The sequence below is a fragment of the Notechis scutatus genome, chromosome 4 (genome assembly GCF_049901735.1).
Source record: "Notechis scutatus isolate UNSWTSFEM ecotype Mainland chromosome 4, rNotScu1.2, whole genome shotgun sequence".
In the NCBI taxonomy this organism is placed as follows: domain Eukaryota; kingdom Metazoa; phylum Chordata; class Lepidosauria; order Squamata; family Elapidae; genus Notechis; species Notechis scutatus.
In genome coordinates this window covers 6,984,519-6,998,654 of record NC_142012.1, presented here as the reverse complement: position 1 = coordinate 6,998,654, position 14,136 = coordinate 6,984,519, and the positions used below count along the sequence as shown (strand labels likewise).

The following is a 14,136-nucleotide window of genomic DNA, read 5'->3' as shown; positions in this document are numbered from 1 at the left end:
CCATCCAAGAAGCTTCTTCAGTTCTGACTATTCGAGTTATAACTTCACCCAGAACTGAAGAAGCTTCTTGGACGAGCAAGCGAAAGGTTTTCAAAGAAAAAAATCAAGAAAGTCCAGCACCATTTGGGGCAACTCTGAGCCTGGATGACGGAGCGTCTCCAGAGACATTGAGCCAAATGCTGCTTCTGGGCTGGCGGTCACTCTGTATGTACGGTTGGGGCTGAGAGTTTGGACCCATCGTTTCCCCTTGTTACCTGTGGCGTGGAACCCCAATAGAGCCTGCAAGGGGTTGATTTTGGTCAAGCCCTGCAAATCGTAGCATATATTTCAAATGCCCCGGTTGGTGGACTTCATCCCCAGGCCGAAGGCTGTGATCGCTGAGCCACTTTCGACGCCGTGGCACAGCGGTCAAAGCCACTGAGCTTGTCAGCTGGAGAGCTGACAGCCCAGGTTCGAGACTCAAGCTCCACAAGACGGAATGAGTTCCCATTCCTTGCCTCAGTTCCTGCCCACCAGCAGATCGAAAGCATGTGAATGCAAGTAGATAAATAGGTACCACTTTGGGGGAAAGCTAAGAGCGTTCTGTGAGCCTCTCTGTGTAGCCACACCGGCCATGGAAATTGTCCTCACACAACGCTGGCTCCCTCAACCAAGAAACAGAGATAAGCGCTGCACCCCAGAGTCGGGTTTGATACCTTACTTTCTCCTCTAAAGATGGGGCATCATAGCCCACGCATCAGGAAGGGCCACCCCACAAGAGGCGCATGCAAGAGGCCAAGCCCCTCTGAGACCCCTAGAGGTGTGTCTTCCCCAGCCGTGGGAAGGGCTCTGTGGCTGCAGAAGACGCTGGCCGCTCCCTCCGCTTATCCCCACATCGCTGGCCGGGCCAGGGCCCCAGAGAGGCATCTCATCCAGCCAGCTCTCCTCCTGCCCTGCCGTTCATCCCGTCTTGGAGGTGGAAAGGGAGCCCTGCGTTGCCCATCTCAGCCTGTGCCATCAGCTTCTGGATCTCCAGAGCTCCTTCCGGCCACCAAGGGGCCTCCCTTCTACCTTCTGCTGGGGTGCCTTGAGCCCCACAGTGTCCTGGGCAAGGAGTGAACCCACGGGGCGTTCTCATTGCAGGCCGGGGAGAGCCGCCTTCAGGGGGCTGCTTCTGCCCGTTGTGTAGATGGAGGGGCCCGCCAACCTCTTCTACTTCCTCCCCTCTTCATTTCCTGCCTGATAGATTTCCAAAACAGCCTTTCTCCACCTTGGCCCCCATGAAGATGGGCGGGGGGAGGACTTCAACTCCCAGAATTCCCCAGCCAGCAGGAGTTGCACTCCACCCATCTTCGAGCGGCCAAGGTGGGAAGACACAGGTCTAAGTTGCGTTTGTGATGACACGGTGGCCATTTCCACAATTAAGCTCGTTCTGTACCAGATGCAGAGGTGGGTATTCAGCCGGTTCTGACCGGTTCTGGAGAACTGGTAGCGGAAATTTTGAGTCGCTTGGAGAACCGGCCAATCCCACCTCTGACGGGCCCCGCCAACCCCCATCTCTTCTCTGCCTCCCATCGAGTCCCAGCTGATCGGCTGGATCTTCTTTGGTTGCCCTGCACAGGAGAACGGAGCTGGAAAGCAGGCTAGTGGGGTGGGGAGAGAAGGGGGATTTTGCAGTATATCCTTCCCTGCCATGACCCACCAAGCTGTGCCACGCCCAAGCCAGGCCCACAGAACCAGTAGTAAAAAAATTTGAATCCCACTACTCCAGATGCCTCTGTCAGGGGGTTCTTTGAAGTGGGGCGACCTCAGCTTCTGGCGGGCAGACCCCTGACCCCTTTTGCCCCAGTTCTCCCCGAGGAAAGTCCCCATAGCTCAAGAGGGCCCCTGCTGTGCGTGTGAGTGTGTGCGCCTGTGCGTTTGCGTGGTCTCGTGTGTGTGTGTTCTCGTGTCTGACGGGGTGTGTTTTTTTTTTTCCCCGCCTGCCCCAAGGATGAAGGACACCAGCCGGAAGAACAACGTCTTCGCCCAGTTCCGGAAGAACGAGAGGGACAAGCAGAAGCTGATCGAGGCCGTGGCCAAGCAGCTCCGTAGCCTCATCAGCACCAGCCACCACTCCTGAGGGGCCACGGGACGCGTGGCGGCCCTGGGTGGGTGGAGAGGGGGGGAATGGCAGGGCGCGGGGCCTGTGCCCGGATACCGTGAGGAGGGGGCGGAGCGGCTTCCGGCAACCAGCATGGCTGCCGAAGGATCACTACGATGCAGCGTGCAGGACTGCTCCGTGGTACCTCCTCCCCTCTGGAGGAGCCTGGCTTGCTTGGGGAAGACTACTCCTGGAGCTGGAAGCTCAGAGCCCCAGAGAGCCTTCCAGGAAGGCCAAGGCCAGGGATCGGTCAGCACTTCCAGGTTCCTCGACACACCTTGGCAATGAAGCACTAATGCAGGGGGAAGTCCAACCTTGGCCACCTTGGAAGACTTCCGGACTTCAGTTCCCAGAATTCCCCAGTCAGCATGGCTGGCTGGGGAATTCTGGGAATTGAAGTCCATTAGTCTTAAGGGGACCAAAGTTGGACACTCCTGGTTTAAAGGGAACAATTGACACTTTCAAAGGGAAACATTTACAAACCCCCCCCCCACCCCTGTGGGGTGCCCTGGACCCCCGTTTCAGCCCCCATTTTGTCTCCTTTCCGGAAAGACGGCCTCTTCTCTTGCTCCTTTGGCCACATTTGAAACACAATCTGCTCTCTCTCTCTCTCTTTTTTAATGGCCACTCTCCTCCCTGTTCCTTAGCGATCCATTTTTTTACAAATCCGATTTCTCAGCCTTTGAGCAGCTCCGCTCAGCTTTTCTGTAGGAAGCCAGGATGGGGAAGCATTTTCCTCTTGTGGACAAAGGGAATAGGAGCTCTTTCCAAATAAACTCGTTGGAAAAATGAGATCTTTGTTTTAAAAACTCCCCAAACCCCCAATTTTTAATGGAAAGAATGGGACTCGCCTAAGAGGTTTCTGTTGTTGGGGCCTGAGGTTTTGCCCGACGTCATTGGGTCCAAAAAAGTTCAGGAGGGTGGACAGCCTATGCAATGGAAGCCCCCCTCTTTTAAAGCAGGGGTCCCCAAACTTGGCAACTTGTGGACTTCAACTCCCAGAATTCTCCAGTCAGCGTAGCTTACTCTCTTGTAATCCCCTTTTCTGCAATCTCTCCCCTTTGGGGAGGTTAAGAGAAAAAAGAAACAGACACGGCTGACTGGAGAATTCTGGGAGTTGAAGTCCACAAGTCTTAAAAGTTGCCAAGTTTGGGGACCCCTGTTTTAAAGGGAGAGCTGCTGGCCTCTTGGCTTTTTCCGATTCTCCCAGACCCAGAGACATCACGGCTTCCCCTCCTCCTGGCTGCTTTTGTGCCAAGAACCCCATTTGGAATGGGGAGGAGTGTTACATCCTTGTACGTGACTTTTCAGCTTCCCTCAAGCCCAAGCAGCAGGGCAGCCGCCCCCTCCTGCAAAGCACTTGCCCACAGACCACCCAGAGACCCCAAATGTGGGCATTTGTGGCCAGAGAAGACGGTGTCCAGATCTGCTGGCCATCTCAGACCTTCCTTGTTGGCTCCTCCATGTTGCCCTTGGCTTCAGTGACATTTGAGGTGTGGGGGTAGATGGAATAGCTCGGGGGTCTCCAAACACGGCCACTTTAAGACTGGTGGACTTCAATTCCCGGAATTCCCCAGCCAAATCTTGAAAATGGCCGTGTTTGGAGACCCCCACTCAGAATAGCGCATAACAGGCGGCCAAGACCACTTCTTAGATGTCAGGGCGAAGGTCTTCCTCAATTTGGCAGTCCAGCTCATTGGCTGCAGAAGGGCTGACCCTGGCCGGTCAGACAAGTGCCTTCCAAGGAGTCTCAGCACAAGCCCACTTCTGGCTGGAATGGCCATGGACCAAGCCAACCCAGGTGGCACCCTGGCTGACCAAGGAGCCTCCGCCATCTTGCCTTCGGCCAAGGAGCCTCCGCCATCTTGTCTTCACTGCCGAGCAAGTGGAGATGGCCCCACCGCTTTGCGCAGGTCCTGAGATGGAGACTTTGAGGCCAGTGTCCCAATCTCCACTAAAGATGGAGAGGAGAGAAAGCCCCTCGGCCCTGTTGGGTTGGATGAGTTCCTCAGGCCTTCTTGAGTTCCTCACCCACTGCCTTGTTTCCTTCCTTCCGGTTGCCGTTCCTCTGCTGTGCTGGGCCTTTGAGGGTCTTGCCTGGGAGTGAGGAACACAGCTGGGCATCTTCTGCGTGAGGCTTTCTCCTAGCCCTGAGGGCATGGAGTTCCTTCTTCTCTTTAACTCTGGCCACATGGCCGGCTGTCCACTAGAGGGTCTATAAAGTCCAGCTTCATGCCTAGGCCACACAAAGCCCCCCAGTGCCTCCAAGACCAGACCCAAAGTCTTCCCACCCTTGGTCCAGCTGGAGCTGCCCAAGGCCTCTTTTGACCGCCCTGGAGGGACCTGGTCATCTTCTTTCTTTCCTTCAAAGCCAACCTGCCTTGTGGGATACCTGGCCCCCTGAGGAGGCAGATCTCACCATGGAGAGGGGCTGGGACCCACCTCCAAACATCGGCTGGCCTGCTGGTTGCAGGCAAGGAGAGCAGGACTGCACGGCCTCAGGACGAAGGCCGGGGTGGGGTGGGGTGGGTGTGGGCCTTGGCCAAAGCTGCCCTCCCCTCAAGGGACCCCGTTCAAAACCCAGCCTGGCCTCTGGGCCCAAAGACCACTACTCCCTCCGCCCAGTTTGCCTTATCCAGAGAAGGACAAGGGGCTTCACCTGGATCTTGTCCAGTTCAGCAGTGCCCCAGGGGTCTCCCTGCCCCTGGGGGAAAGAGAGGCTGATTTCTCTCTGCAGCAGCCCAAACAAGCCCACCCTGGCCCCAACCCACAGAACCAGCCTCCTGGCACCCGGGAGAGCGGCTCCTGCTGAGGTCGCCCCTTTTGGAGAGGGTCAAGCTCTTTGGATGGAGGAAGCGGGGGGGGGGGGTTGATCAGGTTGGCCATCAGTGGCTTGTTTTGGGCTGGGCCCTGCCATTTCCTGCCGGTTGTAAGAAAACTCCCGGCTTGTGGTGCCTCTTCCTCTCCTTAACCAGATACGAACCCCCAGATCTTTTAGGGTTGCTCCTTGGGAAGGGTCTGCTCCCTGGAAGGGCTCTCTCTCCCACTCCTCTCTACGAAGACGTGCCCGTCCATTCCCCACCCTTCTGGGTCTCCTCGGAGTTCAGAGCCAGGATTCGAGTAGTTTGGCACTTGGTTGAATACCCATGCGGGATCTCCAGTCTTGGCAGCTTTAAGATCTGTGGGCTTCAATGCCCAGAATTCCTCAGTCAGCCATGCACCGTAAAGTTGCCACAGATGGAGACCCCCGGCCCAAAGAGGAAGGGTCTCCACTGGGTTCTTTCTTGTGGCTGAATTCTCAAAATCACCATTTATCTCCACCATCGTAGGACACCATCGAGCAGTGGTGGTGTGCTACCGGTTCGGCCCGGTTCTCCTGAGCCGGTAGCGCCGATGAGCAGCGGAGACCGAACCGCTTCTCTCCGCCGTTCTGCTGTTGGGCTCCCTCACCCGCCCACCCATTTGGGCTCCCACACTCACCTTGATCCTCTGCTTTTGAAGCGCAGCTGTTTTGCGCGGCACAGCAATTGCCGCGCGGCAACTGCTGAAGCGACCGGGAGAGTGCAGGCTTGCAGGAGATGAGTTGGAACGCCTCTGCCCCTGCGTGAAGTGTGTGTTTGGCGCACGCGTGCAAGCAAAGTGTGTGCACGCACGGACGCAAAGCACGCCCACCAAGCCACGCCCACTGAACCGATGGCAAAAGGTTTGGAATCCCACCACTGAGTATATGAGGCTATTAGTGTCTGACTTTTTTTTTTAATTTCAATCATTTTGGGGAGGGGAGCAATCCCACCAGTCCGTTGGGAGGGAGAGGGGCTCGGGGCTCCAACTTCAGGCGGGGTCTGGCAGCCCTCCAGGAGTTGCCCAACGAGACTCTTCTTGCACAAGGAGGATTCATGGCCGTCCGCCAGCCGTTTTTGCCAGAGTTGCAAACCCTTTTCCCCCCGCTTCTTTTTTCTCTTCTGAGTAGTTTTCTCAACCTTTTTGAGGTGCCCTGGAATCAAATTTACAAGCTACCTTTTGAACCGGTGGCCAAGGAGGTGGCTGCAGTGGCTGAACTGGCCACCAACTGGGAAAGCATTTGAAAAGCGGACCCTTTGGATTCAGCCACAACGTCCTGCGACATCCCAGCTTCTCAAGGGGTCCTTTATGAGTTGCTTATGCACACAACGTATGTCTGTGCACACATCCACACACACACACACATGTGGGCTTTTCCAGATAGCTATTTGGGGTGGCTGTTTCTGAAACTAAGGTGGGAAATAGAGGCGGTGGTTTCTTCTTCTTTTTTCTTTGCACAAGCTGTTGCACAAAGTGGAAAACTTGGGATTTGTATAAAGGACCCTCCCCTGGCCGGGCAATGCAGCTGTTGGATCCAGCAGGTAAAATGGGACCGTGTGGGGTTTGCCAATTAAACCGCGTTAAATATTAGCATGTGGATTTGAACTGTACATATATTCCTCCTGTTGTAACTTTTATTAAAAGCTGTATGAATGTACCTGTTTGGAGTGCTGCTCCTTTGTGTGTTTCCCTATAGAAAGCAACAAATCCTCAAAGCGTTTGTTGCAAATAACTCCATAGGGGTTACTGAACATTATCCCCAAATGGCAACTGGACTGCCTTGGTTTTTTTTTTTTCCCCCTTGAAAACGTTTCACTTCTCATCTAAGAAACTTCTTCAGTTCTTTGGGAGCACCTTTGGGACACTCACGACCTGGATCAGGGGTCTCCAACCTTGGCCACTTTAAGACCTGTGGACTTCAACTCCCAGAGTTCCCCAAGCCACACCACGCCTACCAAGCCACGCCCACAGAACCAGGAGTAAAAAATTTTTTGAATCCCACCACTGATGCACCTGTGTGCAGCTCCATTTATACAAGCAGTGGACACTTCCGCTTGCATGCGTGAAAGCTGCACATGCCTGCCATTCACACGGAACAAATTCCCCTACCTCCCCGTACCCAATGGTGGGATTCAAAAATTTGTATTACCAGGTTTGTGGGCGTGGCTTGGTGGGCATGGCAGGGGAAGGATACTGCAAAATCCCCCTTCCCTCTCCACCCCACTAACCTGCTTTCCAGCTCCGTTCTTCTGTGCAGGGCAATCAAAGGAGACCCAGCCGATCAGCTGGGACTCAATGGGAGGCAGAGAAGAGATGGGGTTGGCGGGGCCAGTCAGAGGTGGCATTGGCCGGTTCTCTGAAATACTCAAAATTTCCGCTATCGGTTCTCCAGAACTGGTCAGAACCTGCTGAATACCCACCTCTGCCCTGCCCTGCCAGTCTGCAAAGCTGGAAAGGCCGGGCACCAGTGGTCTAGACAGGCTCTGCTCCTGCAGCAGCCCCTCCCATCTCCTCCTCCCTTCCCAGGGTGCCTGCATTAGGCCACCTAACCGAATGAAGAACCGGGCGAGCCATCCATCAGGCAGACTAGTCCATCCATTTTCCTGCCAGCTGGAATGCAATTAGGAAGAGCCGGCCGTAAATCACCTCGGCTCTCTGCCCCCCCCCCCCTTCATGCAAGCAGGATGGACGCCCCGTGTGCCAGGAGACCCCGGTTGGCAAGTGGCAGGGGCCGCCCGTGGGCTGGGATCACATCGCCTTCCCCAAATGTTAAAGCTGAGCCACGGATGATGAATTGCCGGCCTCCCGTCCCCCTCCGAGGAGCCCATCCATCTCTCAGCTGACAGGGAGGACTTATTGGAAAAGGGCCTGCGCGGGGGCCATCGCTCAACGTCCACCATGACAAAGAGGGGTGTGAATGATCCCCGTGGGCCCAGCACGGTCATCTGTTTCCATTAGGAGGTCTGCGCTTGCAACTCTGGGCACACACGGCCGCCGTCTTTTGAGCCTTGGCATCCTGTAGGCCTCCTCCGGAAGAAGTAAGAAGAGCCGGCAGGATGATGGCTTTCTTTGGATGCTTGAGAAGTTGCTGCCCAGGAACCAGCAGAACTGGACACCCAGCTGTCCGGGGAGGGAGGTTCAGTTCCAGTCAAAGGTTATGGCAGTGTTGTGGTTCGCCAGCAGCTGGTGCAGACGGCAGAGGTATCAGACAGTGAGGACGAAAGAGAACCAGTCAGGGAGTCTGGAGAGGACTTGGACGAGGTTCCTGCATCCGATGCAGGGAGGGGGCCAGGACCATCTGGGAGTGGGGTGCTGCCTTGGGAGCCTTCGGAGTCTGGCAGCAGCGAAGCAGAGGACCCCGGGGAGCCTGTTCTTAGTTTGCGTGTGCGCAGAGCTGCTAGAAGGCGAGAGCAGCTGAAGCAGAAGGGGTGACTCGGGAGCAAGGCTTGGAGGTGATTGCCCCTCCCCTAAGGGATAAAAGTCAGACCTCAAGGACGAACACTTTGCAGGAAGCAAAGCAATATATTCTGAGTCCCTTGAAGCTCTCGTATTCTGGTGTTTTTTTTTTTTCTGGGACTTTGGTTGGTTTATGTTATAATTCATTGGCCTTCTGTTCTGAAAGGCAGCATTGCACGGCACTGAAAGGCATGCTGTTATCTGGGGGGCACTGTTTATAATTAGTTCTGGCTAAGAACGCCAGTAATTCCCAGCGTTGCATTAAAATAGGTTTTGCTTTTAAAATAAGTTTGTGTTTCATTAAGTCAGACGAAGCTTGGGTCAGAACAGGCAGGAGCATCCAAGGAAGGTCCTGGGATGGTCAGCGGGGACTCTGGGTCAGCAGAGCAGGAGGAAGGTGGGCAGAAGGGGTTGACCTTAGCACATGGTGGACTCTTCTTGGCGTCTCCCAGCTTAAAACAGAAGGAAATGCAGGCAGTGCTCTATTTCAGGGGTCTCCAACCTTGGCCACTTGTGGACTTTGCTGGCTGAGGAACACTGGGAATTGAAGTCCACAAGTCTTAAAGTGGCCAAGGTTGGAGAGCCCTGCTCTATTTAAGACTAGTCACTTTGCAAGCCTTGGCATCCCACCTGCTTTCCCAAGAAATCCCAGCCCTTCCCTTTCTCCACCGTTGCCTGGGCAGGGACCTGGGAAGAACTGGATACCCAGATGTTCACTAGAAGCAATCAATATCCTTGGGCTGAGAATCGGCGGAAGAAATAGATCTTCTTCAAGCAAACATTGCAAAGCATTTGCGGACTTGGGTGGGCATTAGAATGTGGATTAGAATTCTTTTACTGGCCACCTGCGACTGGGACACGCAAGGAATTTGGCCATAAACTCAGCGTACACGCAAGCAACAAGTGATAAATCATGATCCGTTAAGCTTCAGCTGAAGCATAAAAATGGCAACTGAATTCAGAAGTGGAATGGGAGGGCTAAGAAGAGACTGGACAGCCATTTGCCTGGGATGGTCTAGAGTAGACTCTAGGGCCGTGATGGCGAACCTATGCATGCCTGCCACAGGTAGCACGCAGAGCCATTTGTGCCGGCATGCGAGCCGCAGGCCAACTTACCTCACTGCACATGTGCGTGCCTCACAGCTGATTTTTGGCTGGTTTGAGGCCTTTTCGGCCTCCCAGAGGCTTGAAAAAGCCTCTGCAGGCTTTGCAGGCCAAATAATAGGCCCGTTTCATCACTTCCTGTAATACCGGAAGGGACGAAATGGGCCTATTATCCATCCTGAAAAGCCTGCAGAGGCTTTTTTTCAAGCCTCTGGGAGGCGAAAAAGGCCTCAAACCGGCTGAAAATCAGTTGTGAGGTGCAGTGCAGGTAAGGATGTGGGGGGAAGCGGCATGGAGGAATTGTGCACACATGCACAGGGGGTGTGGGTGGTGTGCGCATTGCCTTCTGGGTTCTGGCATGTGAATGCGCGTGCGCCAGCACACATAATTATTGGTACAGGAGCCCCAAAGGTTAGCCATCACTGCTCTAGGGTCTCCTGCCAGAGCAGGGGGGTTGGACTAGAAGACCTCCGAGGTCCCTTCCAACTCTGTTAATCTGTTCCTCAGCATACTCCCCCGGGGCTAAAAGGCCCACTGCTTTTGCCTCCTCTAATTTTCAGGAAGAGGCTACCCCGAGAGATGAGGGGGGGTAACCCCGGCTTCCCTCCCAACCTTCTGGGGCTGAGCTGCCCCCTTGGCCTGCATGAAAAAAAAGGGGCCTCGCACAGACTGGGATGAACTGGGGACAATTCACAGTCACCACCAAATCTGGGGTGGGGGAGGGGAGAGAGAGAGGAAATGGAAAGGATCCAATCATTCAATAAGAGATCGAAATGGAATGATGGAGAAGGAAGGAACCAAGTTGGAAAGCAGCCCGGAGAAGGGGTTTAAATGAGAAACGAAGATGAATAAAGGTCGAGAGATCAAATCCAGACTCACGGCCGCCCCCACCCCACCCCACCCACCATCCTTGAGTGGGTCACTGTAAAGTTGAGCTCTGTGTGTTTGGGCGTGTGTCTGTGTGTCTGTGTGAGTGGGTGGAACTCCAGCCTTTCAGGGGACTATCCTAGCTGCGGGGAAAAGGTGGAAAAGAGCCAGACTCGCAGGTCTCCAAACTTGGCAACTTTTAAGACTTGTGGACTTCAACTCCCAGAATTCTCCAGCCAGCTAAGCTGGCTGGAGAATTCTGGGAGTTGAAGTCCACAAGTCTTAAAAGTTGCCAAGTTTGGGGACCCCTGGGCCAGAGCCTAGTGGGACACCCCCCCACTCCCGAACCCTTCCTCCTTGGGCTGCTGCTACCCCTTGTGCCCTCTTCCCTTTGGCCCTTCTTCTGCCGGGGAGTCCCCTGTGGCCCCCAGACCCCACCCCCACCCCACCTGCCACTCACCTCTCCCCTTGAGCGCCCCCTGGCGGGGATGCCCGCAAAGGGCTTGCTGGGCGTGGGGTGGGCGAAACCTGGCCCGGCAGCAAAGCCCCGAGTGGGCAGGTGGGTCAAGACGCCCCCGCTGGGCGGGTCTCCGCTCGGGCTGGAGGGAGGGGGCGCTGCTGAAGTGGGGAGGGGGGTCTCCTTTTCTGACCCCCCCTCCAAATCCGGGGGTGGGGGCGTTCCTCAACGTGCTCAAGTCAAGACACCCCCCTCCCCCATTTGCTGTCCAGAGCGGGAAAAGGGCTCCGGCACCATCGTTCTTGCGCTAGATCTCCCCGCGGGATCGGCTCTCTCTGGCGCCCCGTTTCTGGGGAGTCGCTTGGCCGCCCGAGCGCGTTTTCCTCCCGCTCCTTGCGGAGCCGCGTCCCTTCAAGGCAGGGAAGGCCCCGAGGACGGGAGCGGGAAGGGGAGCACATGCGCCGCGGCTTGAAAGCGGCCTCCTCCTCCTGTTCCTTCTGGCGAACCGAGGAGAATAAATAACAGAGGTAGAAGGGACCTTGGAGGTCTTCTAGTCCAACCCGCTGCTCCAGGCAGGAGACCCCTAGACCAGGGGTGTCTAGACGGGAAAGAAACGGGCATCGGCTCAAAACTTTCAGGAGAAGGAGACCTCCTCGGGGAACCCGAAGAAGAAGGGTCCTTACCCGATTCTGTTTAGCATTTTTATTTCAGGGCCAAGGCGCCTGTCCTCAGGGGTCTTTCTGTGAGGAGGAGGAGGAGGAGGAAGAGGAGGAAGGAGAAAAGGACTGGGGTCCTTGAGGCTCTCTGAGCTCAGTGATTTTCTTGCAGACGTTTCATGACCCAACCAGGCAACATCATCAGTTCTAGAAGGGAGTGGGGCTTGTGAGGAAGAGGAGGAGGAGGAGGAGAAAGAGAGGAGGAGGAGGAGAATCAGAAGAAGAAGAAGAAGAAAAGGAGGAGAGAGAGGAGAGGAGGAGGAGAGAAGAAGAGGAAGGAGGAGGAGGAGGAGGAGGAGGAGGAGGGGAGGAGGGAGGAGAAGAGAAGAAGAAGAAGAAGAAGAAGAAGAAGAAGAAGAAGAAGAAGAAGAAGAAGAAGAAGAAGAAGAAGAAGAAGAAGAAGAAGAAGAAGAAGAAGAAGAAGAAGAAGAAGAAGAAGAAGAAGAAGAAGAAGAAGAAGACAGTGGGGTCCTTGAGGCTCTCTGAGCTCAGTGGTTTTCTTGCAGACGTTTCATGACCCAACCAGGCAACATCATCCGTTCTAGAAGGGAGTGGGGCTTGTGAGGAAGAGGAGGAGGAGGAGAAGGAGAGGGAGAGGAAGGAGGAGAGGAGAAGAAGTTTCACGACCCAAGTAGGTAACATCATCAGTTCCTGAAGAGAGTGGGGTTTGGAGCAGGGGTCTCCAACCTTGGCAACTCTAAGACTTGTGGACTTCAACTCCCAGAAGCTGGCTGAGGAATTCTGGGAGTTGAAGTCCACAAGTCTTCAACTTGCCAAGATTTGAAGACCCTTGTCTTCAATGATTAAAAGTGCTTTCAATGAGCAGGGGGTGAAAAGTCTTTTTCAGACAAACCCTCCCTCTGGCACTCAGCTGGCAGGACCACTCCCCACCCCCACTCCAATTAACCCAGCCAATGAAGAGAGGGCTAATTACAGGCACAGCCCCCTCCTCACTCCTCCCAGCAGCCCCCACAAGGGAGCAAGCAAGCAGCCAGGTGCCCCTTTTGAGGGAGGGGCTCCCCTTCCCTCCCTTCCAACTCCTGGAAACACTTATGGCAGGAGAGTCCATCTTGTGGACTTCGACTCCCAGAATTCCCCAGCCAGCTAAGGTTGGACACCCCCTCCCTTAAAGGGAGATGTCTTGAACAGTTTTGAAGAAACCCCCCCTCCCCACTAATAAGAGGGCCTGTCCCCCCCTTTTTTTGGAAGTGTTTTAATGCAATTTATTTTATGCTTAAATTATCAACTAGATCATCTAGTGTTGGTGGGTGTTTTTTATTTTATACATATGTAATTAGAGCTATTATCAACTAATCCTATTTCCATATGAAGATAATTAACAAATTAAAAGTATTTCCCCCAAAACCCAAATAAAAATGCCCTTTTAAAACACAGCAGCCTTAACGATGTTATTAAAAAAACAGGGAAGAAGAATATTTTACAATATGGAATATATGGTATAACTGGTTAAAAAAAAGAAGTGGAGTAAAAACGCTTTGTAAAAATGACCAATGAAATCGCAAAGAAGAACGTGATATATGACAAATATGTGTACATATGTAAAGTAATGTAGATAGATAAGTATTGTATTTTAATAGTAATATAATAAGCAAGGAATTAGTAAATTAGTTATAGACACACTTATTGTAAATAAACTTCATTGTTACTAAAGGATACGTACACTGCTAGGACATCGCTGTAAAATGTGAGAATTTGTTTCTCTTGTAATTTTTTTTTGAAATTTTGAGTAAATAAACATTTAAAAAATAAAACACAGCAGCCTTAACAACCTAATATTAATCTGCTAGGATGATTACACATGATTGGCTTCCTGAAAGATTCTACATCTTAGAGCCAGTACACAATATAGTAATATTTTTATGGCGTGCTGCCACTCTGTCAGCGAAGAAACTCTCTTCCTTCCTCCCCCCCCCCTCTTTTTTTTTAAATATCCCCCACTGGTGTTCCCAAGAAAAGAATAACTGGTGCTGCACTGGGCAATTTCAGTACAGTACTGAAGAAAACAAAGGCTACTAGCAGTGTTGGGACACGCTCTTTTGAACCTCTTGAGTAGGCACAAACTTCTTGTTTCAGATCAAGTGTTGTGGCTTCAGTGTAAAGTTTACTCTTCTTTGGTCTTGTTTTGTTGTTACGATGTAATGGGTTCCTTTCCTGAACGGAACTTGAAGCAGCAGTTTCAAGTGGTGAATTCTATTCTGTTACACTTCATACCAGGGGTGGGATTCAAATTTCTTAACAACCGGTTCTGTGGGCGTGCCCTAATTTGTGGGTGTGGTTTGGGGGTCATGTGACTGGCTGGGCACGGCTTGTATGTAAATATTGATGTAAATATTGATTATTATTTTTATTTTAAAAAAGAGCAACTTTTACCCAAAACAAGGCAAAGTCGGCAGGCAGATTGAGTTGCTCGCAGAATCACAGATTCCCTAAGAGATCTATCTTTCTGCCATCTGCTGCCTGAGTCTGCACTGAAAAATAGGAGCTTCCGTCCTAAGGAAGGTTCAGCTCTGCTCTCAGGACAGTGGTGCGAATTGCCGGTTCTCCGAACTTTG

At 53.2% G+C, this 14,136-nt stretch overlaps 1 protein-coding gene across 1 annotated transcript in view; it reads left to right on the top strand.

Annotated features, from left to right (window-relative positions):
* Positions 1-2,604, top strand: part of EXOC6B (exocyst complex component 6B) — a 237,274-nt gene extending 234,670 nt beyond the window's left edge. The window contains exon 22 of the mRNA XM_087965745.1: positions 1,972-2,604. Coding sequence (XP_087821871.1) covers positions 1,972-2,101 — 130 coding nt within the window. The 3' untranslated portion in view covers positions 2,102-2,604. The remainder of the gene's footprint in view (positions 1-1,971) is intronic.
* Positions 2,605-14,136: the final 11,532 nt, after the last annotated feature.